The 26027-nt window shown below is 38.0% G+C and overlaps 1 protein-coding gene across 1 annotated transcript; it reads right to left on the reverse strand.

Moving 5' to 3' along the window:
• Positions 1-462: 462 nt before the first annotated feature.
• Positions 463-4171, reverse strand: LOC107811761 (phytosulfokine receptor 1-like). Its single transcript, XM_016636751.2, has one exon. The coding sequence runs from the start codon at positions 3914-3916 to the stop codon at positions 836-838; it is 3081 nt and encodes a 1026-aa protein (XP_016492237.1). The 5' UTR covers positions 3917-4171; the 3' UTR covers positions 463-835.
• Between the last annotated feature and the right edge of the window lie 21856 nt (positions 4172-26027).

The following is a 26027-nucleotide window of genomic DNA, read 5'->3' on the forward strand; positions in this document are numbered from 1 at the left end:
CTTTCAAATGGAATTTTATTTCATGAGGCCGTCAGTGTGCAGATCAATAGAAGAAAAAAAACGAAGATGAGGAAAAAATAAGAAAAAGAACAAAGAGATGAACATCTACTATATATAAATAAATAAATAAATAAACTAATGTTGTATATACAGTGTAATTTTCCAACGACTCTTTCGCTTTATTTAAGCTCTCTATATATATATTCTATATTTTGAGGATCCAACATATATTAATTAGTTTTACGCCGGGGTTGTCAGCCTACTGCGACCCTCCTCATTTGTCCCCTTGAAACCGGTAATGTGAGCACAACCTTTCGTCTTTATCTAGCTTGAGATCAATAATGTGAGCAAGATATATACCATACAAAATTGGCGTTGCTAAACAAGAGGATAGAAATCACGAAGACTTGTATGTTAGATGCTATTAGTTATGCGGATATAAATGACAAAAATTGAAAAGTATGCAGAGGGAATAAACTGATGTGTCCATCTATTACTAAGTAAGATAAGATGGCCAAAAATTCACAATGTTATTTGTAATTACCAAAAAAAAAGAAAGACAATGTTATTTGTACATGTTTGAGAAGAATATATATATATATATATATATATATATTCTTCAATTCCAGAAAATTACAAATAGGGAAAGTAAAACATTTGCAATGTATGAGATATCTGTCAAGACTCTCATCACTAATCCCTTCATTCTTGAGGACAAATATTTACACCAGAATCCATTGCCATATGTGCAGGAAATCCGCTGAAAATATAAGTTATCAACTCCTTGAAAAATGAATGCAAAGGTATATCGTCGTACAGGGCAAGAAATTCCCTCTTAAAACACATGAACACCAGGTGGTGTGTTTATGTTGTCGAGCCAAGTAACTAACTGCTGAGAGGAAGGCCTTATTTTAGGAGATTCATGCAAACAAAGGCAAGCAATTTCAAAAACCAATAACATTTCTTGCGCATGCTGCTTGTTGTATACCAAAGGATCAAACACTTCAGTTTCTCTCTTTTGTTTCTTCAATTGTATCACCCAAGAGATTAGATCTCGGCTTGCTCTAGGCTTGCACGGATCCATCGGTCTTTTGCCTGTAAGAAGCTCCAAAAGAACAACACCAAAGCTATACACATCCCCTTTATATGTAGCTACAGAAGCTTGGCCGTATTCAGGAGGTATATACCCTAATGTTCCAACAACATCAGTCGTCACGTGAGTGTCATAGGGCAGAATAAGCCTAGCTAGACCAAAATCAGCCAAGTGTGCTTCAAAATTTTCATCAAGAAGAATGTTACTTGACTTTATATCTCGGTGTAGGATATGAGGCTCACACGCTTGGTGCAAGTACGCAAGCCCTCGTGCTGCCCCTTGAGCAATCTGAAGCCTCATATCCCAGTCTAACAAAGCAGGTCCGTCAACTTTCTCATGCAACCAATAATCCAAGCTTCCATTCTCCATGTAGGAATAAATTAGAAGCCTGTCGGTTCTGTACTTGCAATATCCTTGAAGATGAACAAGATTTGGATGCTGAGCTCTTGAAAGCGATTCAACTTCAGCTTGGAATTCTCTTTCCATCTGCCCATAGTCACCTGAAAGCCGCTTGATAGCAACTTTCCTACCATCACGAAGGATGGCCTTGTAGACCAAACCGAAACCCCCACAACCAACAATATTTGATTGATCAAAATTGTCAGTACACGCCAAAAGGTCATCAAGTGACATCTGTTTATTGTTGTCCTTGTTATGGAAAAATATCACCAGACTTGAGCCTAAGTCTTCCCGATCCTTGTTAGAAGCATCCGGCTCCTTTTCTGGATCAACAACTTTACAACTGCCTGCCCGCACAACAATCAAGTACATAAGAGCTAGAAGAAAAGCTGTTCCAAGACCAATGCCAATACCCATGCCAATGACAGTTCCTTTGCGTCTTTTTCCTCTTGCAGCCGAACCACTGGGAATTTGGTTGGCATTTTGACAGGGAGTAGTACTATGTTCACCACAGAGTCCTGGATTGCCCTCAAAGCTTGAATTTGAAAATGTTGCGAACTGGCCTCCAGTAGGAACTTCCCCAGAGAGTTTATTATAAGCAACACTGAACTTTGACAGAAAGCTGCATTTCACTAAAGAGGAGGGTATTTTGCCAATCAGATTGTTGCGAGATAAATCCAAAATCTCTATGCTTGTCATACCAGACAGGCCACCTGGTATTGCCCCGGATAAATTGTTGCTTTTCAGATCCAAAACATGTAACCTTTTCAGATTTCCAAATTCTGGCCAAATTGCTCCAGTGAAAAAGTTGTTACCTAGTTCCAGTGTTGGAGGGAAGCTAAAAATCTGATTATACTGCAGCCCTTTAACACTTACATTTCTTTTCAAGAAAAAGGGAAAATCTGGCGATGGTTCATTCATCCAAATAGGGCCAGAGATTAGGCTTTGCAATCCAGTAATTTCTTTTGGAATCTCCCCTGTTAATGAATTGTTTGACAAATCCATATAGAATAGAAACTTGAAGTCTCCAATCCAAGGTGGAAGTGTTCCCATCAAACGGTTCCACGACAAATCCAACAGTTGCATCTTTGAGCTATTTCTCAACCACTGAGGAACTGATCCGGTGAGCCTGCAATTGGCAATAATGAGAGCTTTCAGCTCATTGAACTGCAGGCTAGGATCTGTAGGCAACTCTTCATCTCGAAAGTTCAAAGTAAGAACCAAAGTAGTTAAGTTCTTGCAGTTCTGTAAAATTCTAAGAGCAGCATCAATGTTATGGATACTGTTGTTCGAGACTGAAAGGGATGAAAGGCTATGAAAATTCTTGAAACTTTCTGGAATTTGTCCGACGAAATTGTTTCTAGCAAGATTGATAGTTTGCAACTTTGGACAGTAAGGAAGATTATCAGGAACTGACCCTATGAAACCATTAGTAGCCAGATCAAGAGAAACAAGACTAATCATGGCCGAACAATTAAGCTCAATGGTACCCCCTAAAGAATTATTCCTCAAACTAAGAGAAGTAATACTCCCAGAATTTGCCAATGAAGTAGGTATTTTACCAAAAAACCTATTTGAATGAGCTGAGAAATAAGTTAAATTCCTTAAGCTATGAAACACATCTGGTATATTTCCTGAGAATCCATTTGAACAAATATCCAAATGAACCAAGTTAGAAAGGTTACCAATCAGGCTGCTAAGCTGCCCGTCGAACCGATTCTCTTGAAGAGACAATACAGTCAATCTTGAAAGCTTAAACAGTTCAACAGGTAAACTACCAGAAAGAAGGTTAGAGCCAAGGCAAAGATGTTCTAATGAACCACAACTCTGAATTCCTGTTGGAAGACTGCCAATAAAATGATTGAACCCCATTTTAATAACAGAAACTCTTGTTGAGTTTTTACAAATACCCAAAGGAACTGACCCTTGAAAGGAATTATCAGATATATTGAAAGATTTGAGTGAAGGCAAGTTTATGCTATCAGGAAACACGCCACATAAATCATTATTGCTCAAGTCTAACACCTCCAAATTAGGCAAATGCAATAGTTTAAAAGGGACAGAACCTTTAAGGAAATTGTGAGTGAGATTAAGAGTTCTGAGCTGATCTAAATTGCCTAAAGATTCAGAAAGTTTCCCATTTAGCCTTCTTTTTCCAAGCTCCAATTTCACCACCCTCCCAATATTGGAAGAGGATGAAGAATTACAAGTAATACCCACCCATTTACAGCAATTTGTTGAATTTCTAATATCCCAAAAATCAACAACTGTTTCTAAACTGTTCACAAAATCCTTTAAAGCTTTGAAATCATTTGGATTACATATAAAGTTTGGATTTTGGGACTGAACTTGTAAAGAAAGTCCTAAAAAGAAAAAGATTATACCAAGTTGCAACATATTTTTGAAACTATACATTTTTAGCATCAAGATATCTCATTTCTCAGCAACAAGAATCAAGAATCAAGATCAAACAACATATAACTGCTAAATATTGCTAAACAAAGAAGAAGGGTACTTCACAAAAGTGATGAATGAGAGGAAAAAGCAAACCTTTGAGGCAGAAGGAAGAGGAAAAAAAGGAAAGTGGAGGTAGTGGAAATTATGTAAATAGAAAGAAGAAGATTTTTTTTTTGTTTTGTTTGTTTTTGCTTTATATTCAGAGTTCAAACTCTCTTTTCTATCCCACTTAAGGGACTTTGCACTTTTTTTTTGAGAGAGAGAGAGAGAGAAAGCTGTTTGCAATTGCAATGCAATTATTTTTAACAGGAGTATTTATTACTAATATATTACGAACTACTACTGTGTCAGCCGCTGGTAGTGAGGACTGTGGTGGAGTTCCAATTAATATTTAAACTAATATATGTGCCCATTTCTTGCCACTTATTAGAATTAAAATTAAAAAAAAACATTAAGTGGTGAAATTAATGGACTAACCCTTTTATTTTTAAATAATAAATTTGATGAACCGTCTGTCAAGGGGAAATTGTTGACTCATTTCCAATTTTTATTACTATTATTAGTTTCCTTTTGTACCAACTCTATTTCACTATGAATAATGTGAGAACACATGTAACTTTCTTCTTGAGGGATCAAGAATGGTTTTCCAAGTATTTTACATGACTCTAACTTCCCATTTACCAGTTCAAATCTATTTCTCAAATTATATTCAAGCAATGAGACTGAGTACTTTCTTAATTCTTTTTTCATAATAATAACATATCAAGAAAAAAAAACACAAAGCTTAAGAAATGGTTGATATATGGAATGCAAATTGAGAAGAAAAAAAAAGAATATGCAAATATCCCTATAAAAGTATCACTCTAATTGATGTTCACCTTTTCCTAGTCTTCGTATGATAATGTCACAAAAGTTATATGAGGGCAATAATTACTATTCATAGCAATAGCACGGCTACTCTTCTTCTACAGTCAAGTGTTTTAAAATATAAAAGGTCAACATAGTGCACACTTTTGTCGAATTTAAGATTTGAATTTTATGAATTCCTACATTAACTTTAAATTAATATAAAATAAAAAAAGGACAGTCTGGTGCACTAAGTTTCCGTTATGCGTGGGGTTTGAGGAATGGCCAGACCATAAAGGTCTATCATACACAGTCTTACATTAAATTAATATACAATAATAATATAATTTATAATTAAATATTTATAAATATTTAATAAATTTTTTAATACACATACAAAATTTAAATAAAAGTTAATGGGATCACGTGAATTTGTAGAATATATGGTAGGTCCTAGGCTTTTTATTAGTTAGTCCTCGATAACGCAACATAAAGACGACATATTCTTATTTCTTACTATTTAGTATTTCGAATTAATTCTTTTTTTTTTATTTTTTTTATTTTTTATTAAATTTTATTAGCTCTTTTGGTCTAATATTGCTCTTGCAATTAGGAAAAAAATCTTATTTTTACACTTGTCCCCTAATGGAGCTCCAACACGTAATCAAAAGTTAAGGGTTAAATATATGACTTTTTTCCCACGACTATATGGGCATATAGAGTCGATCCATTTCACGCGGGAACTCTATTTAGGACAGGAAAAAATACTTGTTAATTTTCTAACTCCAAAGATATGAATAGACCTGTAGTATAACGAACAGAAATTGAGTAATTTTGGAGTACATGAGCTAAACATTTTCCAAAACGTTCGAAAAAAATTATCCAACACTATTTAATTCTCCAAATCGTACTAATCTCATTCTTTTGGAATCATAGATCATATATTTTTAACTATTTTTGGTTGCCAACAAAACTTAAATAAAAATACCGTGTCTTAATTATTATGATGCACTTCTTTTTTAGTTTATCTTAAATACAATTTAATTATGAACTTCTCATATTATCCTTAATAACATAATTTACAACAACACAAATATTTATATTGTAAAGTTCTGGAAAATTTTGCTGAGTAATTTAAGGTTTTGTGGTGCCGAGTTAGACTGTCGCGGCACGGATCTTTTGGGTTAAAGAATGCACTAAGGTGTTGAGGAAACTTTTTGGCAGAAGAATGCAATTCTGCGATCTGGTTTGCGACCGCAGAATCGATATGTGGGCCGCATAAGTGCCGCAGAGTGGAGCAGAAATTGAGCTGAGTTGAGGACCCTTATGCGGTGCATTTTGCAACCGCATAACAGGTCTGTGGGACGCAGACCTGCCACATACCCAACCCGAAACATCGTAGTTCTGAGCATCTATTGTGCAATCATTTTGCGGCCCGCACATCTGTTGTGCAGTCACTTTGCTATCGCAGATCTGAGTCGGAGGGTCCATTTTTTTTATTTTTATAACCCGATTCCATTTTGATAAATAGCCTTTGGGGCTTATTCTTGGACCTTTATCTAATGATTTTAGAAAGAGGTAAGATAAATTTAGAGAGAGAAAGAGGGAATCTAGCATTCCAATCATCCAATCTTGCTCAAATCTTCAAGAATCAAGGAAGTTAGCCACTATGTTATTATCTATCCGGGTAAGCCCTACTTCTAAGCTTTCATGCAAGAGGTTAAGAGTCCAAATATATTGTGGGGTTAGAAATAGGCGATGCATGTGGCACTAGGTTATGGTATGTGGAATTTATGAACCATTATGGGTAGTTTCTTGTTGAAATTTGTTGAAGGAGGAAGGGATTATAATTTTAGGTCCTTGTATTCTATTTTTCATGATGCATGTTTGACAAAATTTCTAGGAGAGTTACACCATGGAAATCCTTCAAATTATTAACCGATTTTCGCTATCTTCCTATAGATTGTTATTGCTAGAAGTGTTGGTGCGTTGTAGTAACTTAAGGAAGTTCAAACAAGGTATGTTGGCTAAACTTTCTCTCTCAGAATCGAATTCCATAATGTTTTTGTAAGTTCAAAGTATGGTTTGCTTATTAAAATGGTATGGCTTTGAGTCATAATTTTAAATAAAAACATGTATACCAATTGGGTGAAGAAAACTCGATATGCTTAATACTCCTAATTGCTCCTACGTGTAGCTACCAATGTCTTGAGTGAGTATGTCTTATTGTTACTAATCTTTAAAAATATTTAAAAATAAAATAAGTAACTTGGGAAAATAGAGTGCGTCCAACGTGCCAAGAATGTAAGTTATAATTGTGGCTAGTGGTACCAAAGAAATGAGAAGATGTAATAAGGGTTATGAAATGAGTCTCGACTCAACTGTTCTTAAATGACTTCAAAAATAGAATGGCCTAAAGTCTTTTGTACTCAATTTATGCCCATAAGTAGCTATTTTTAACTAATGCTTTGCCATATAAATATATCCAATGTGACTCGAGTTCTTACATACTCCAGTGTTAAAATTGTACATTTTCGTAGTTGGAAAAGAGTAATTCAAGAATAATTGATGCATTGCTTGTTTATGACTTTGATGTATGTTTCTATTGTTGGTTGGTATGTCCCCTTCTTTGGGAAGAATCTTTTGTGTTTAAAGTTTCCATTACCAATGAACTTGAGGTATATGACTTATGAAATACTCTATATGTTGGTCATTGGTGGTGATCCTTGAAATTAAATGAAGTAAAAGTATGGAATATAAAATGCGGCCACCGTACCATGAATAAAGAATCTTGTGAAAGGCCCAAAGAGCCAAGAAAATATTGTTGATGTGGACGGTCAAAAATACTAATAAAGATCTATACAACGTGAAAAAATTCTGAGATGAATCTCATGGAAAACGAATTTGGGCCATGTGCCATTGAAATAGACTTATTTGTTCACCATGCACGTGTTAAAGTAATGTTAATCATGTCACTTGAGTTTACATGTGGTCTCGTACACAAGGAGGTGTTATGTGAACCCTATGGACGGGTTATGAAACGCATAGGTGTATAATATAATATGTGAACCCTATGAATGAGCTATGAAACGCATATGTGTATAATATAATATGTGAACCCTATGGATGGGCTATGAAACGCATAAGTGTATAATATAATATGTGAACACTATGGACGAGCTATGAAATGCATAGGTATATAATATAATATGTGAACCCTATGGACGTGCTATGAAACATATATCCAGTATGAACAATAGATGTCGCTTCCATTGCCCTTGTTAGTACATGTTGTTACATTTACATTATATTTTGTGTCTCACACATAGTTCAAATAGGACACACTTGATCCCAAAAGATGTTCAGAATGAAGTAAGTATAATAAGACTTTCTATGGGACGTTTATAGTTTTTTGATGTACTTCATTTGCCTCTTATTTAAGTTACAGTATTTTCATATATGGACAATTGGATATTGTTGAGTGTGAATTGTTGTTTCTATGGTTTTTCCACTTTCTATATGGTCATTCTATTTTGAAAGAGGACTTTAGCTATATATACTAGTGCTATTCGACGGCACTAACGTCCCTTTTTCCTGGGGCGCTGTATCTTTTAATTGATACAGATGGTTCCACAGCAGGCAACATCGATTAGTGATAGCGGTATACTCTTCCCAGCAGTCTTGGTGAGCCTCATTCCATTTCGGGGTTATGCATCTTTTGTCCCTTATGTATTGTACTTGAGGTATAGCCGAGGCCTTATTGCCGGCACTTTTGTACTACTCTTTGTATCTATTTAGAGGCTCTATAGACATAATGTGGGTTATATGTATATGGTGTTGGAAAGATCAACAAGATTATGTTGTGTTTTAGACTCTTGTTTCACTCAATTATAAGAATGTGTATATTTTGAAACTTAACAATGACGTAACTAATGAAATAATTTAGTAATGTATATGGGATATTCCTATGGTTTAATTGATGAAAACATGCCTCCTCTTAATCATAAGTGGGTTGGGTAGAAAGTGTCTAATAGGCTTGCTCGACCGGGTCCACTCGATTGAGCGTCGGTCGCGCTCCCCGAGAATGGGGTGTGACATATATTGCTTTTAACCATAATGAGTCATTTGGTTGGGGAGCAAATTATCACAGGATTATAATGACGAGACTATAACATGAAAATTATTAATAAATATATTAACTTTTATCGGTATGAGATGAGATTAGGTTGTCATTCTTAAGATGAACAGTAATGAGGAAGCATTAAAGTACTTAGATTTATATATATAGGATAAACAGCGAGAGAGTAACTTGGAGTGGGATAGATGACAACAATAATAATAAATCGAAGTAAGTGTTATGCTATAGTCTGACCTACCTAAATGCAGTAAATCCATAAGGATAGATAACTGAGGCTATGAAACAAGATATAGCAAAATAACCAGAGATGCAAAAATTTCCCCAAAAAATTCAACACAAACCCTAAATGATTTTCTCTTCTTTTCAACTTCTGGTTGGAGGAAAACCTAAGGGTTGAAGGACCAACTAGGAGTTGAGATATTCGCCAAATAAGGTAAGTATACTGTTCTCTTTCATCTATTTTTTTTTTTGCTGAAAATATATGGAAAGTCATTCTATAATTGTAAGAACTCACGGGATGGTGATCAGAATGTGTGAGTTCGAGTTATTCAACTTGTAGTAGATTGTTTTGTGGGTTGTTTCGTGTTGCTGTTGGATTGCGTGTTTTGCTACTGTTAAGGGAGTTTTAGAGGAGAAAGGGTGTGGAGAAACACCACATAAATGCAGGGTGGTGGGCTGGTCGTTCGTCGTAATATTTTCGGATTGTTTGACACTACTATGGTTGTCATTTTATATATGAACGGATTAGGGTGTGTGGGCTATTTTGTGATATTTTGTGAAGGATATAAGGCTAAAAAATGGTGTATACGTGTTGTTATTGTTGTGTTCTTATTGTTGTTGGTGTTGCGTCGAATTGGGAGGAAGTAAACATTATATGGGTGATGCTGCCTGGTTTATTATAAAATAAACTTGTCGATCATTGTGCGATAGTTGTACCTTCCATAATTTGATGATTGTATATTTATCGTTGTTGTAGATTAAGATGCAACGGGACGAGTTTAACGTGGTTATTGGACAGATTGTAATAAGGTATAGGCTAAACCTTTCCTTCATTTTGGCATGATCCCATAACTTCATGTGGTTGATAACAAGACATAAAGAGAAGTTCGTATTCTTGAACTTATGTACATTATCCTAGTCTCATAAGTTACAATATTCTTCCTTATAGAGACTTTATATTCAGGGACTAAAATGAGATATACATATTGTAATATAAAACATATAGTTGGTTTATATTAAATAAGTTGAGATACACTTTTATTTTTAATTTTAATCTAGAATTTTTAAATAATTTTTTAAGAAGAGCATATTTATTATTTTAATATTTTTATTCCCGAGATTGTTATATTCACTCAACGTGGGGATAGAATAATACTATAATTGCAGTATATTAAAAAAATTTGCTTTTTATTTAAGGATTGTTATCTCTTATTCCACCAACTAAATAACCACAGTCAAACTCTATGCCCAGTCAAAAATTTCAAAAGTCTTTTTTATTTTTAAATTCTGTATCTAATCAAACAACATTACATAAATGAAACTAGGTGTAACGTGAATTTAAAGTGCTACTGTATTAGTTAAACACAAAGGTATACCTTTTATTTAAAAATGCCTTTTTTCACATATATTAAAAAAAAAAAACACTACTTTCCTATATTCCGCCGTCTATTTTATTCTTATGTCTGGCGTATTGCTATGATGAAAAGGAAATCTAGAGAGAGTAAGGGGTACAGTACTCTTAAAGTAGACAATAGAAAATCAAGAAGTCAAAAGGTTGGGTAGAAACACGTTCACCAAGTCCAACTATACGCTGGGCCGCCTTCCAGCCTACTATTTCCACGTTTGGAGTTGGTGCGGTAGTTATTCTACAGATGATCAAATTAACTTATTTTCAACCCCTCTTTAATTTATCCTCATCATATATTTAGGATCTTTAACTAATTTTGAATTTTAACATTTTTTATTTTTATTTAATAATTCTCTGAAAATTATTTTCTTAAAACTAATTATATTTATAAGGGATTTTACACAAATAGCCGGCCGAATTCACTATTGATCTATTGAGATAAATTAATTATGTGTTTGGTTTAGATTTTAGTGTGATTTTGAGTTAATGTTTTGAATGAACTGGATTTGATTTGACTTTTCGGAAAACAAATTGTACGTGTTTGGATTTATATTTGAAAGAATTGACTTGGAAAAAAGGTGTGTGTGAATTTGGTTGCTTTCCAAGATTTATGTGTTATATATTTTTCTTCAAACTTTTCAAAAACAATGTCAACAAACCCTCTAAAATATTCTAGATGCTATATTAGAATATTAGAAAAAATAGCAAAGATTGACCAAACGATGGGAAGAAGAAATAAAGATTTAAAAAATAGGTACCCTCCCCCCAGGCCAGAAAAAAGAAGAGTTCTTTTATTTATTTATAAGAATATAAAAATTCAAACAGTGTGGATTTTAGGTTGGAAATCAGACTTTTAGCTGATTTCTAGTTCCGAACACCAAACTACCCTTGATTTTTTGAGTTGATAGCTCTGTTAGGTTACGTAATAGGCAAAAAGAACATAGTACTGGTAAGCGTATCCGCGAGGGTTTAGGTTCAAATTTCACCGAAAGCAAAGAAATATTAGGTGATTTTTTTTATATTTGTCTACTTATGCTAATGTAAGGTAATAAATTATTCATGGAATTAATTGAGATACGCATAAATTGCCTCGGATATCATTGTCAAGTGCGGATTTATAGGAAAAATTGTTGGGTTTGTGAACACATGATTTTTCTGCAAAATTAGATGTTTTTATGTTCATATTTTCTAAAAATTTGTATATGTTATAAATAGAGTGTTATTTAAGGTGAATGTCTATATTTTGGAAAGATTTTAGGGATTTTACTTGGTGGCTAAGTCACTCTTTCCCTATAAATAAAGGGGTTCTATAACCTGTTTGGCCAAGCTTCTTTTTGGCCAAAAGTGTGTTTTTTTTTTTTTGCCAAAAGCACTTTTGGCCAAAAATTAAGGTGTTTGGCCAAGCTTTTGGAAGGAAAAAAAATGCTTTTGAGGAGAAGTAGAAGCAGTTTTGGAGAAGCAGAAAAAAATAGCTTCTCTCCAAAAGCACTTTTTTGAGAAGCACTTTTGAGAAAAATACACTTAGAAGCAATTTTTTAAAGCTTGGCCAAACACTAATTGTTGCTCAAAAGTGCTTTTCAAACTAATTAGCCAAACACAAACTGCTTCTCACCAAAAGTACTTTTGAGAAAAACAGTTTTGAAAAAAAAACACTTCTCAAAATAAGCTGATTTTTGCAGCTTGGCCAAACAGGCTACTATTCTATTGTAATTCATCCCAAATTAATAAGAATTCTCTCTCTACTCTTATTCTTCTCTTATTGTTTTATAACACGTTATCAACACAAGATTCTAACCAATTGAGTAGAGGCTTTGGGATACGTGCGTAGTGTTCAACTTGTACATAATATTGAGCATCATGATTGTCAGTTGTTCCACGAACTTCCTTCAGGATCAAGAAGTGGAAATTCGTCCCATTGAATTTGGTTCATTCTCATTCCCTTAAGAGAATGTGATAGCAATATGTGATAAGTCTAAAAGAAGACAAAAATATTACTATGAATGTATCAATGGATGTGGACATGGCAATAAACGAAATTATAATCGTCATCATTCTGGTAATGAGAACAATAAGTATTCTTAAAATAATCCTTCCCTATGTGAAAGTAATATTTGTCATAGATTTGACATGAGATTTTGTAAAGCACATATAGATGATTATGTTCCATTCATAATGTGGATGTGACAAAGATTTATGAATACATATTCATTCTTGGAAGAATATGAGCATGCTAGTGGTATATACCACACTCACTTCTAGAATGAGGTTTGGGAGGAAATAAGAAAATAATATTATTATTATGGCATAAATGGTCATTGGTCATGTACTTATTGTACGCCAAAATATTTTGGCAATGTGATTATTAAAAGACAACGGTAATACAAGAAATAGATCTTGCATACAACTTTGACTATAACCATAATGATATAACTTTCTCTTTAAAGAAATAATCACCAATCCGGTCTAAAAGTCCGAAGTCGAATCCCACAGAGAACTAAGGTTTAGCTACAACTGTTCACTATCACCAAGAAGACAAGCTTGAACAATTTCTAACTTATAGATATTAAGATTCTTGTGTTTAAATAATTAACTAACAAATTAAAATAGTAAATTAACAACTAAAGATACTAAGGGTTAGAGACAAGATTAAGGAGGTCTAGAGTTATGATTTTCCCAATTGTCGGAATCCTTTCTGCTACGTTTTTTATAAATTTGTCTAAATCTTCTCTAACGATCATGAGCGCTCTAAGTGTTGTAATTCTCTCCCGAGTAACTACCATAATTTACTAGACATATTCTCCCGAATTACGCTAGCTGTCATTAAGTACGACTCACTCGGATCGCACCAAGATTTCGTTATCCCTAATCCCACCTTTAAACCTTCCGTATTGATCCCTCATATATGTTTGGAATGATGTTGGTCAACAACTCCCTAAATATGTACTCTCTCTCGAGTAATACACACTAAATAGGCACAGTCGATTGAGAGCTCTTCAACCAACCACAATAATAACGTAGTTGAACAAATAAAGAAAAATAATATAGAAAATCTATATTAACGTAATAAGAAAATCATCCTCCAAAAGGTTCCATCAAAACCCTAGATAACAAATTAGCTATTCATAATAGTATGCAAAACTACAATACTAGAATTCATAACCAATAATAGAAAATAGGAAGAAGGAAGTGAAAAACTCGTAGAAGAATTCTTCGCCTTGCTCCTACTGTGCTCTTGCCTCCTTAGGTCGAATCTCCTGTCTCCTTAGTTAGTGGAGTACCAGAGTAAATTTATCATTTTTCATATGTTTATTATCAACGTTTACCCTCACACCTTTCTCTTGAAAAGAAAGAGATAAAAGTGCTTTAAAAAAAACTATATATGGAATACAAATGCATGCAAACAACTACCGTAGACTTTAAATGATGGGGAAAAAAGGGGTAGACTTTAAATGTTAAGAATAAAAGGCAAATGGAAACACATTAATAATTAATAGTGATGCTTAATAACAAGCTAGAATCTAGAAAACTAGACATAAGATGTCAAAAGAGATTGAGAATAAAGAATGACAAGTATTTGTTTGAAAATCTTGAACTGGATTGTGATTTGTAGCATACATATATACTCCTACTAATTGAATATTACCTCTTTATTTTATTTTATTATTTTTTTAAAAATATTTGTCCTTGAATCGTTGCTGCCAGTAACCAAATTTCACCAAAACTAACTAAAGTCAAACTTCTTTCATGACTTATAGATGAATTATGTCTTTGTGCGTTGTAAAGAGTTGACTTCCCTTGTATTCACATGGGACAATTTCATATATAATTCCAAACATTACACAAATTTCAATTTATAGGAATAAAGAAATACAGCAATTCTTTCTTTCTTTTTGAAGCCAAAATTAGACAAAGTGCCGATTTGCCCTTTGTAATGTTGCCAATGGAACAGCTTACGTAAAATATCATCCAAAGGAAAAGAAAAATTCGTATAACGACTCGGCCGGTCGTTTCATGAGTTACAACCCCGTTTTCTCCATTTCTACTTCTTTATGTGTTGTTCAGCTACATTTCATCGTATCGTGTTGGTTGGTTCGGGTTTGGAGTAGCGTTGGAGTGTTATGAGACACTTAGTCTCTTAAGTTGGCCATTTAGTTGGAAAAATCAACCGGAAGTTGACTTGTGGGTAAATGATCTCGAAATTTGGTTTTTATGGTTCAGATAGCTTCGTTAGGTGATTTGGAACTTAGGAGCATGATCAAAATGTAATTTGGAGGTCCGTGGTAGATTTAGACTTGAATTGGCGAAATTGAAATTTTGGCATTTTCCGGTCGGTAGTGAAAATTTTGATATCGGGGTCGGAATGGAATTCTGGAAATTGGAGTTGGTCCGCTATGTCATTTTTGATGTGTGTGCAGAATTTCAGGTCTTTCGGATGAGGTTTGATAGGCTTTCTGATCGTTTGCGGAATTCGGAAATTTTGGAATCCTTAGGTTTGAATCCGACGGTGTTTTGATGTGTCAATGTTGTTTTGAGTGTTCCGAGGGTTGGTATGAGTTTGAATGATGATATGTGACTTGTTCGTATTTTTGGTTGAGGTCCCGGGGCCTCGGGATGAATTCGAAAGATTTTTAGAAAGTTTAGTTTTGAAATTGAGCAGCTTCAGCTGTTGCTCCTATCATAACCGCACCAGCGGATTGGAGACCGCAGAAGCGCTAGAGCAGCCGCAGAAGCGGCCATAAGCGAGAAGGCCAGAAGTCGCAGGTGCGGAAGATGGAATGCACCTGCGGTCGATGCTGCCATAAGCGAGAAGGCCAGAAGTCGCAGGTGCGGAAGATGGAACGCACCTGCGAGACCGTAGGTGCGGGTAGGGAGGCGCAAGTGCGATTTAAGGGAAATAAGTGAAAACCACATATGCAGTTGGTTAGACCGCAAAAGTAGTACTGCAGAAGCGAGAAAAGGACCGCAGTTGCGGAATCCCTGGGTCAGAAAGTATATAAGCTTCCCTTCGCGAATTTTTGCCCATTTCCACCATTTTTGAGACGGGCTTGGAGCTTTTTGAGAGGATTTGAAGAAGGATTCGAGGGGTAACGCTTGGAGGTAAGGTTTTTAAACTCAATACTTAATTCTATGGTGATTTCTAACTGATTAGACATGAAATTAGTGGAATTTAAATGTTAAAATTGGGAAATTAGGGTTTGAAATTGGAGAGTTTAAATTTGGGATTTGAGGGGCCATTTGAGGTCCGGTTTTGATGTTCTTGGAATGTATAGACTCGTGGAAGGATAAGGATTCTAGTGATGTGATTTTTATCGGATTTTGAGGTGTGGGCCCAGGGGTCGGGTTTGACCAATTTTGGGATTGTTGATGTAATTTGATTATTTTCGCGTGGGCTTTGTTCCCTTAGCATATATTGATGTTATGATTCTGATTTTGGATAGATTCGAGTCGAGTGGCAAAGGCATCGCGGAGTAAATTTTCATCAGATTCGAGGTAAGTAACGATTGTAAATCTGGACCTGAGGGTATGAAACCCCGGAATTTCGTACTGTTTTGGTAAATGAGGTGACACACATGCTAGGTGACGAGCGTGTGGGCATGCACCTGTAGGGATTGTGACTTGGTCCGTCCCGTGAAATTTGTAGAATTATCTATTTTGATAAACTCTATGTGATATCTGTGTATTTTAGAAATGAACCTATCAATTTGGGCTGAATGCCATGTTTGGGACCTTGTGCCGAACTGTTTGGACCCTCGGGGGGTATTTTACAACTTTCCTCGCACTGTTTTGATTCGAGAGCATATCCTCAGTCATGATTTTTACCTGTTTACTTTTTATTTAGTTTCATTACACTGTTTTAAATATTTGAAAGTTGTTTGTGCTGAGTTTTCCTGATTTTTCACTGAAATGCCCGAGTGGCTGTGAGATTGATGACTGAGAGGGGCCAAGGGCTGGATGGTGAGGGTCATATATATATTATGGATCGGGTTGCACGCCGCAACGATATTTATATGGATCGGGTTTGGATCGGGCTGCACGCCGCAGCGATATAGTGCTTGGGTCGCCCCTCCAGAGTTTGCACACCCCCAGTGAGCGCAGTCGACCATATATTACGGATCGGGCTGTACGCCGCAACGATTATTATTATGAGATATCTATTGAGCAGGAATGCTGAGTTAGAGTGCTGATTGACGAGAGTTGAGTCACGAGTAACTGAGAGACTGCCTATATATATATATATATATATATAGGCAGTAAGTGATGCTTTGCCCGAGGTGCTTATTTATGAAATTACTATTTCGTTCTTCTTTTATACTGAGCCTCTATTGAGAAATGTGTTGAGCAAATGTTCTAAATAACCTTCATTGAAACTGGAGTTTACGAGTTATTTGGCAATTTAACTACGGTTTTGACATTGATATTTCCATTGAGATTTTATGTTAGATGTGTATATGATATAAATGCTTGTCACTTGTCATGACCCCGGTTCGACCTCCATGAACCATCATGATGACACCTAGTCCTCTACGATTAGGTAAGCCTAAATTGCGGAAGATAACCAAAATGCGGAATAAAACAAATTAAAAACAGAATGAAGAGTGATAAAAACAGTGTTAAAAGTGCCGCTCGACATATAAAACACAACATTCTCAGAATCAAGTACACTATCCCAAAAATCGAAAACTCACGGAACCACAAGCCTTTGGATATCTACAATGTCTAACTCCAGAATATCTAACAAGGGAAAGAAATACAAAGGGACAAACATTTAAAAGCTAGAATAGAAAGGGACTCCTCGGTCTGCGGACGCGGCATATGTACCTCGAAGTCTCTAGAGCAGTTGCCTTGCCTCACGGGTGATAGGACCGAGTTGCAGTACCTGGATCTGCACATGAAAAACATGCGCAGAAAGGGCATGAGTACACCACAGCGGTACTCAGTAAGTGCCAAGCCTAACCTCGGTCGGGTAGTGACGAGGAAGGTTAGGGCCCTACTGAGGTTAAATAAAATATAAAGTTCGACAGTGTAGAACAAAAAAATATAAATAAGTACAACAATAAAAGTAACACAAGATATAAAGGGCAACAACAACTATTACAGAGACAAGGTAAACACAGAAAGAAATACGGTTCAACACCAAAATAACAATCGGGGATCTCTCACGATACCGTCCTGTAGTTCCAAATATACAAATCCAATGGATCTCTCGGGATACCGTCCCATAGTCCAACTCATAATGTGCGGGGATCTACCGGAATCCCATTCCGTAGTCCCAAATGTAAATACCCAGTACTAGGGGAATCTACCAGGTGCATTCCTATAGTTCCATATAACTGTGCAGGGGGATCTACCGAAATCCCACATCCGTAGTCCCAAAATAAATAGACAAGGGGGCGCTACCGGAATCCCGCATCCGTAGTCCCAATGTAAATACATAGCAACAACAGGAAAAATATTCAGAAATGGCAAGTTTCATATCAAGGCAAACAAGTAATTCTAGCCTAGCATGTTGCACATAATTCAGGTAAGTCAATTTGAGCAAGTAAAGCAATTAAGTCGGTTAGACATGCTTTCCTAAGCTAATAACAGGCTTAATGTGCAAGTAATAAAAACAGGAAAGGAAACATGCTAGTAATTACTTAATGACAAACGGATTTCCAACAATTAGCACAAGTACACACTCGTCACCTCACGTACAAGGCATTTCAATTACCAAATATACGAAATCCTAAGGGAAGGGTCCCCCACACAAGGTTAGACAAACCACTTACCTCGAACCGGTTTAATAATCAACCTGAAACCACGCTCTTGCCACGAGTACTCGACTCCAAATGACCCAAATCTATTCAATTCAATTGCATAATATAAGTAACACTTCATGTAACTAATTCTACAAAGAAATTCTAAGCTAATACGTGAAAATAGGTAAAATGACCAAAATGCCCATTGGGCCCACATCTTGGAATCGGGTAAAATTTATATTTTCAGAATCCTCATATTCCCATGAGTTCATGCATACCAAAATTATCCAAATCTAAGGTCAAATTCCCAATCAAAAGTCGGATTCTAGGTTTAAGAACTTTTTTCCAACTTTTCCCCAATTTTCATCTCCAATATGAAATTAAATGATGAAACTAACTATAGATTGATGGAATATAACTAGAAAGTGTTAAAGAATCATTACCCAATGACCTCCTCTTCAATTTCCTCTCAAAATTGCCCTGTCCCGAGCTCTAAATCGAATTTCCAATTTTTGAAACTAAACCCTCGAAATTTCATATTTCTGCCCAGCTATTTTCGCATCTGCGGTCCTGTATTTGCGGAACAATGGTCGCATTTACGACTTTTCACTTAAGGCCCAAATTTCCGCATCTGCGGCTATCCTTTCGCAGATGCGGGGCCGCTTTTGCGGTGAAGACCCCGCTTCTGCGGTCCCTGCTGCCTTTCCTCCTTTTTCACTTTTGTGGTAGATCCACCACTTTAACGGTAGATCTGCCGCTTCTGCGGCTCCGCACCTGTGGTCCCACACTCGCAAGTGCGGTTATGACAGAAGAACAGCTGAAGCTGCAACTCCAAACTCCCAAAATCTTTCCGCCAACCATCCGAAATCATCCCAAGGCCCCCGAGACCTCAACCAAACCTACCAACATATCCCATAACTCCATTCAAATTTGTTCCAACCTTCAGAATGCTCAAAACAACATCAAAACATCTATTTTTCATCAGATTCAAGCCTAAGAATTCCAAAAACTCTAAAAATACGTTTTTGATCAAAAAGTCTATCAAACCTCGTCCGAATGACCTGAAATTTTGGACACACGTCACATTAGACACTACGAAGCTACTCCAACTTCCAGAACTCCATTCCGACCCTCGAATCAAAATCTTACTATCGAACCGGAAACTTCAAAAATTCAACTTTCGGCATTTCAAGCCTAAATTAGCTACGAACCTCCAAAACACAATCCGAACATGCTCCTAAGCCCAAAATCACCCAACGGAGCTAACGGAACCATCTGATTTTTATTTCGAGGCCGTCTTCACACTGTTCCGACTACGGTAAACTTTCCAACACTTAAGCTCTTATTTAGGGACTAAGTGTCCCAAAACTCTCTGAAACTCAAAACTGAACATCCCGACAAATCAAAATAGGAGAAATAAACTCGGGAAAAGCAGTTAATAGGGGATCGGGGCGTAAATTCTTAAAACGACCGGCCGGATCATCACATCCTCCTACACTTAAACATTCGTTCATCCTCGAATGAGCATAGAGACGTACCTGAAGTAGTGAAAAGATAAGGGTAACGGCTGCACATATCCTACTTGGTCTCCCACGTCGCCTCCTCGATCGGTTGACTTCATCACTGAACCTTTACTGCAGCAATGTTCTTTGACCTCAGCTTTCTAACCTGCCTGTCCAATATTGCCACTGGCTCCTCAACATAAGATAGATCCTTGTCCAACTGGACTGAACTGAAATCCAGCACGTGTGATGGATCACTGTGATACCTCCGGAAAAACATGAACTACTGGATGAACTCCTGCCAAGCTGGGAGGTACGACAAGCTCATAAGCAACCTCCCCAACACGCCTCAATATCTCAAAAGGGCCAATAAACATCGGACTCAACTTTCCCTTCTCCCCAAATCTCATAACGCCCTTCATAGGTAAAACCTAAAGCAGAACCCGCTCTCCAACCATATAGGAAACATCACGAACCTTTCGGTCCGCGTAACTCTTCTGTCTGGACTAGGCTGTGCGGAGTCTATTCTGAATCACCTTAACCTTCTCCAAAGCATCCTAAACTAAGTCTGCGCCCAATAATCTGGCCGCACCTGGCTCAAACCAACCCATCGGGGATCAACACCGTCTACCATATAAAGCCTCATACAGTACCATCTGAATGCTGGACTGATAACTGTTGTTGTAAGCAAACTCTGCCAATGGCAAGATCTGATCCCAAGACCCTCCAAACTCAATCACACATGCACGGAGCATATCCTCAAGAATCTGAATAGTGCGCTCGGACTGTTCGTCCGTTTGCAGGTGAAATGATGTACTCAACTCTACCCGGGTACCCAACTTATGTTGAGCGGCTCTCCTGAACCGTGATGTGAACCGAGTACCTCTATCTGAAATGATGGAAACCGGAATACCATACAGATGAACAATCCCCCGGATATAGATCTTCGCCAACCGCTCTAAGGAATAAGTAGTACACACATGAATAAAGTGAGAGGACTTGGTTAGCCGATCCACAATCACCCAAATACCATCGAACTTTCTCAAAGTCCGTGGGAGCTCAACTACAAAGTCCATGGTGATCCGCTCCCACTTCCACTCTAGAATCTCCATCTGCTGAAGCAACCCACCCGGTCTCTGGTGCTCATACTTCACCTGCTGACAATTGAGATACCGAGCTACAAATTCAACTATATATTTCTTCATCCGCCTCCACCAATAGTGCTACCTCAAATCCTGATACATCTTCGCAACACTCGGATGAATGGAATACCGCGAGCTATGGGCCTCCTCCAGAATCAACTCCCGAAGCCCATCAACATTGGGTACACAAATCTGACCCTGCATCCTCAATACCCCATCATCACCAATAGTCACATCTCTGGCATCACCATGCTGAATCTTGTCCTTGAGGACTAGCAAATTAGGGTCATCATACTGTCGCTCCCTGATACGATCAAATAAGGAATACCGAGAAACCACGCAAGCTAAAACCCGACTGGGCTCCGAAAGATCCAATCTCACAAACTGGCTGGCTAAGTCCTGAACATCTATTATCATAGGCCTCTCTGATGCTGGTAAATAAGTCAAACTCCCCAAACTCTCTGCCCGGCGACTCAAAGTATCGGCCACCACATTAGCCTTACCCGGGTGATACAAAATAGTGATGTCATAGTCCTTCAGCAACTCTAACCACCTCCTCTGGTGCAAATTTAGATCCTTTTGCTTGAATAGGTGCTGCAAGCTCCGATGGTCAGTATAAATGTCACAAAGCACACCGTATAAGTAATGGCGCCAAATCTTCAGGGCGTGAACAATGAAAGCTAACTCAAGGTCGTAAATAGGGTAATTCTTCTCATGTATCTTCAACTATCTGGACGCGTAGGCAATCACCCTACTATCCTGCATCAACACCACTTCGAGGCCAATTCTCGAGGCATCACAATAAACCGTGTAAGACCCCGAACTTGTAGGCAGTATCAAAATTGGGGATGTAGCCAAAGCTGTCTTGAGCTTCTGAAAGCTCGCCTCACACTCCTCCGTCCACTGGAACGGAGCACCCTTCTAGGTCAACCTGGTCATAGGGGCTGTAATCGATGAAAAACCCTCCACAAAATGACGGTATTAACCTGCCAAACCAAGGAAATTGTGGATATCTGTAGCTGAGGATGGTCTGCGCCAACTCTGCACGACCTTTATCTTCTTCGGATCCACCTGGATACCCTTACTCGATACCACGTGGCCTAAGGATGCCACTGAATCCAACCAAAACTCACATTTCGAGAACTTAGCATATAACTTCTTCTCTCTCAGAGTCTGAAGCACAGTCCTCAGGTGCTTCTCATGATCTTCCCGACTCCGGGAATACACCAGAATATTATCAATAAAGACATTGAAGAACGAGTCAAGATACAGCCAGAACACACTGTGCATCAAATGCATAAAGGCTGCTGGGGCATTGGCCAGCCCAAATGACATAGCAAGGAATTCGTAATGACCATACCGAGTCCTGAAAGTAGTCTTCGGGATATCTAGCTCCCAAATCTTCAACTAATGGTAACCTGAGCGCAAATCAATCTTGGAAAACACTCGTGCACCCTGAAGCTGGTCAAACAGATCATCAATACGAGGAAAAGTATAACAGTTCTTAACTGTAACTTTGTTAAACTGGCGATAATCAATACACATAAGCATAGAACCATCCTTTTTCTTCACAAACAAGATAGGAGCACCCCAAGGTGATACACTAGGCCGAATAAAACCCTTATCAAGCAATTCCTGTAACTGATCCTTAAACTCCTTCAACTTAGGAGGAGCCATACGATATAGAGGAATAGAAATGGGCTGAGTGCCCGACAATAGATCAATGCCAAAATTAATATCTCTATTAGACGACATGCCCGGAAGATCAGCTAGAAACATATCGAGAAAATCCCGTACTACTAGAACTGAATCAACAGAAGGGGTATCAATACTGACATCTCTCACATAAGCTAAATATGCGTCACACCCCTTCTCAACTATACGCTGAACTTTAAGAAAAGAAATAACTCTATTGGGAGTGTGATCTAAAGTACCCCTCCACTCAACACGCGGTACACCTAGCATAACCAGCATCATGGTTTTGGCGTGATAATCAAGAATAGCATAATGGGGCGACAACCAGTCCATGCCCAAGATAATGTCAAAATCTACCATGCTGAGCAACAATAGATCGGCTCTAGTCTCAAAACCACTAAGAGCAACCAAACATGACCGATAAATGCGGTCCATAATAAGAGAATCTCCTATAGGAGTAGAAACATAAACGGGGGAAGTCAAAGAATCCCGAGATACACTCAAATGCAGAGCAAAATAAGAAGAAACATAAGAATAAGTGGAGCCTTGATCGAATAGAACCAATGCATCTCTGTGACAAACCAATAATACCTGTGATGACAGAATCGGAGGCAACAACCTTGGTATGAGAAGGAAGGGCATAGTATCTGGTATGGCCTCCCCCTATAGGGTGACCTCTACCTCCCCGACCTCCACCTTAAGCTGGTTGAGCAGGTGGGGTAGCAATTGGTGCTGTGATCATAGCCTGAGAACTCTATGGGGCACGTTGTGGCTGAGAAGTCTGTGGAGGTGCACCCCTCCCAAGTCTAGGGGATTCCCTCACCACATGGCGTATGTCACCACACTCAAAACAACCTCGCGGCCGACGTGGCAGTGGAAACTGTGCGGTACGGGTACTTTGAGACCCCTGAACACTTGAAACACTATGTGAAGTCTGAGATACAAACTGAGCTGGCTGACCCACAAAACCTCTACCATGCCCCACTCTTCCTCCAAAATAAGGGCCAGTGGGTCTCTCCGGTCTACGAGGTCTCCTCACTCCCCTATACTCTCTCTCTTGACCTCGTCTGTCCTCTCTCTCCTGGACCCACCTATCATCTACTCGGCGAGAAGTCCTCTCCACCAGCCGGACTGGAACCACAGGCTATGTCGCCATGACACCTGGAACCCAACCAATGTGACCTTGCTGCTCTAGAGTGGGGACGACAGAAGTCTGGGTCCCTCCCCCGATCTGTGAAGTAGGTGGTACAACCTGAATCAACCCTGTCTGAACCAATGTACCAAACATGCTCAGGAACTGCGTCAGAGTCTCCTGAAGTGCCAGAGTAGTAGTAGCAGTAGGCGTATCAGGTTATTGGGTTATGGCTGGAGTTGCTGGTGGCTCCTCGGTGGCAGCTCGCGCGGGTGCCTGGTCATCTCCGGTGGTACGTGGCCTCACCATCTATGAGAGAATGGAAGACAGAGGTTTAGAATTGGTGATGTCAAAAATCTCGCATAAGGAAGTCAAATGAAGTGGAATTTTCCTAACGGTTACATAGCCTCTCGTAGATAAGTACAGACATCTCCATACCAATCCGCGAGACTCTAATAAATCGACTTGTGATTCATGACTCCTAAGAACCTAGAGCTCTGGTACCAACTTGTCACGACCCTAGTTCGCCCTCCGTGAATCATCGTGATGGAACCTAGTCCTCTACGACAAGGTAAGCCTAAATTGCGGAAGATAACCAAAATGAGGAATAAAACAAATAAAAAATAGAATGAATAGTGATAAAAACAGTGTTTAAAAGTGTCGCTCGGCATATACAACACAACATTCTCAGAATCAAGTACACTATCCCAAAACCAGGAAACTCATGGAACCACAAACCTTTGGATATCTACAACGTCTAACTCCAGAATATCTAACAAAGGAAAGAAATACATAAGGGCAAATGTTTAAAAGGTAGAATAGAAAGGGACTCCTCAGCCTGCGGATGTGGCATATGTAACTCGAAGTCTCTAGAGCAGTCGCCTCGCCTCACGGGTGATAGGACCGAGTCGCAGTACCTGGATCTGCACATGAAAAATATGCGCAGAAAGGGCATGAGTACACCACAGTGATACTAAGTAAGTGCCAAGCCTAACCTCGGTCGGGTAGTGACGAGGAAGGTCAGGGCCTTACTGAGGTTAAATAAAATATAAAGTTCAACAGTGTAGAACAAAACAATATAAATAAGTACAACAATAAAAGTAACACAAGATATAAAGGGCAACAACAACTATTACAGAGACAAGGTAAACACAGAAAGAAATACGGTTCAGCACCAAAATAACAATCGGGGATCTCCCAAACCGTCATGTAGTCCCAAATATGCATATCCAATGGATCTCTCGGGATACCGTCCCATAGTCCAACTCATAATGTGCGGGGATCTACCGGAATCCCATTCCGTAGTCCCAAACGTAAATACCCAGTACTAGGGGAATCTACCAGGTGCATTCCCATAGTTCCATATAACTGTGCAGGGGGATCAACCAGAATCCCACATCCGTAGTCCCAAAATAAATAGACAAGGTTCCGCTACCGGAATCCCACATCCGTAGTCCCAATGTAAATACACAACAACAACAGGAAAAATATTCAGAAATGGCAAGTTTCATATCAAGGCAAACAAATAATTCTAGCCTAGCATGTTGCACATAATTCAGGTATGTCAGTTTGATCAAGTAAAACAATTAAGTTGGTTAGACATGCTTTCCTAAGCTAATAACAGGCTTAATAGTGCAAGTAATAAAAACAGGAAAGGAAACATGCTAGTAATTACTTAATGACAAACGAATTTCCAACAATTAGCACAAGTACGCACTCGTCACCTCACGTACAAGGCATTTCAATTACCAAATATACGAAATCCTAAGGGGAGAGTCTCCCACACAAGGTTAGACAAACCACTTACCTCGAACCAGTTTAATAATCAACCCGAAACCACGCTCTTGCCATGAGTACTCGATTCCAAATGACCCAAATCTATTCAATTCAATTGCATAATATAAGTAACACTTCATGTAACTAATTCTACAAAGAAATTCTAAGCTAATACATGAAATTAGGTAAAATGACCAAAATGCCCCTTGGGCCCACGTCTCGAAATCGGGTAAAATTTATATTTTCAGAATCCTCATACTCCCATGAGTTCATGCATACCAAAATTATCCAAATCTAAGGTCAAATTCCCAATCAAAAGTCGAATTCTAGGTCTAAGAACTTTCTTCCAACTTTTCCCCAATTTTCATCCCCAATCCGAAATTAAATGATGAAACTAACTATATATTGATGGAATATAACTAGAAAGGGTTAAAGAATCGTTACCCAATGATCTCCTCTTCAATTTCCTCTCAAAATCGCC

The sequence above is a fragment of the Nicotiana tabacum genome, chromosome 18, assembly GCF_000715075.1.
Source record: "Nicotiana tabacum cultivar K326 chromosome 18, ASM71507v2, whole genome shotgun sequence".
Classification (NCBI taxonomy): domain Eukaryota; kingdom Viridiplantae; phylum Streptophyta; class Magnoliopsida; order Solanales; family Solanaceae; genus Nicotiana; species Nicotiana tabacum.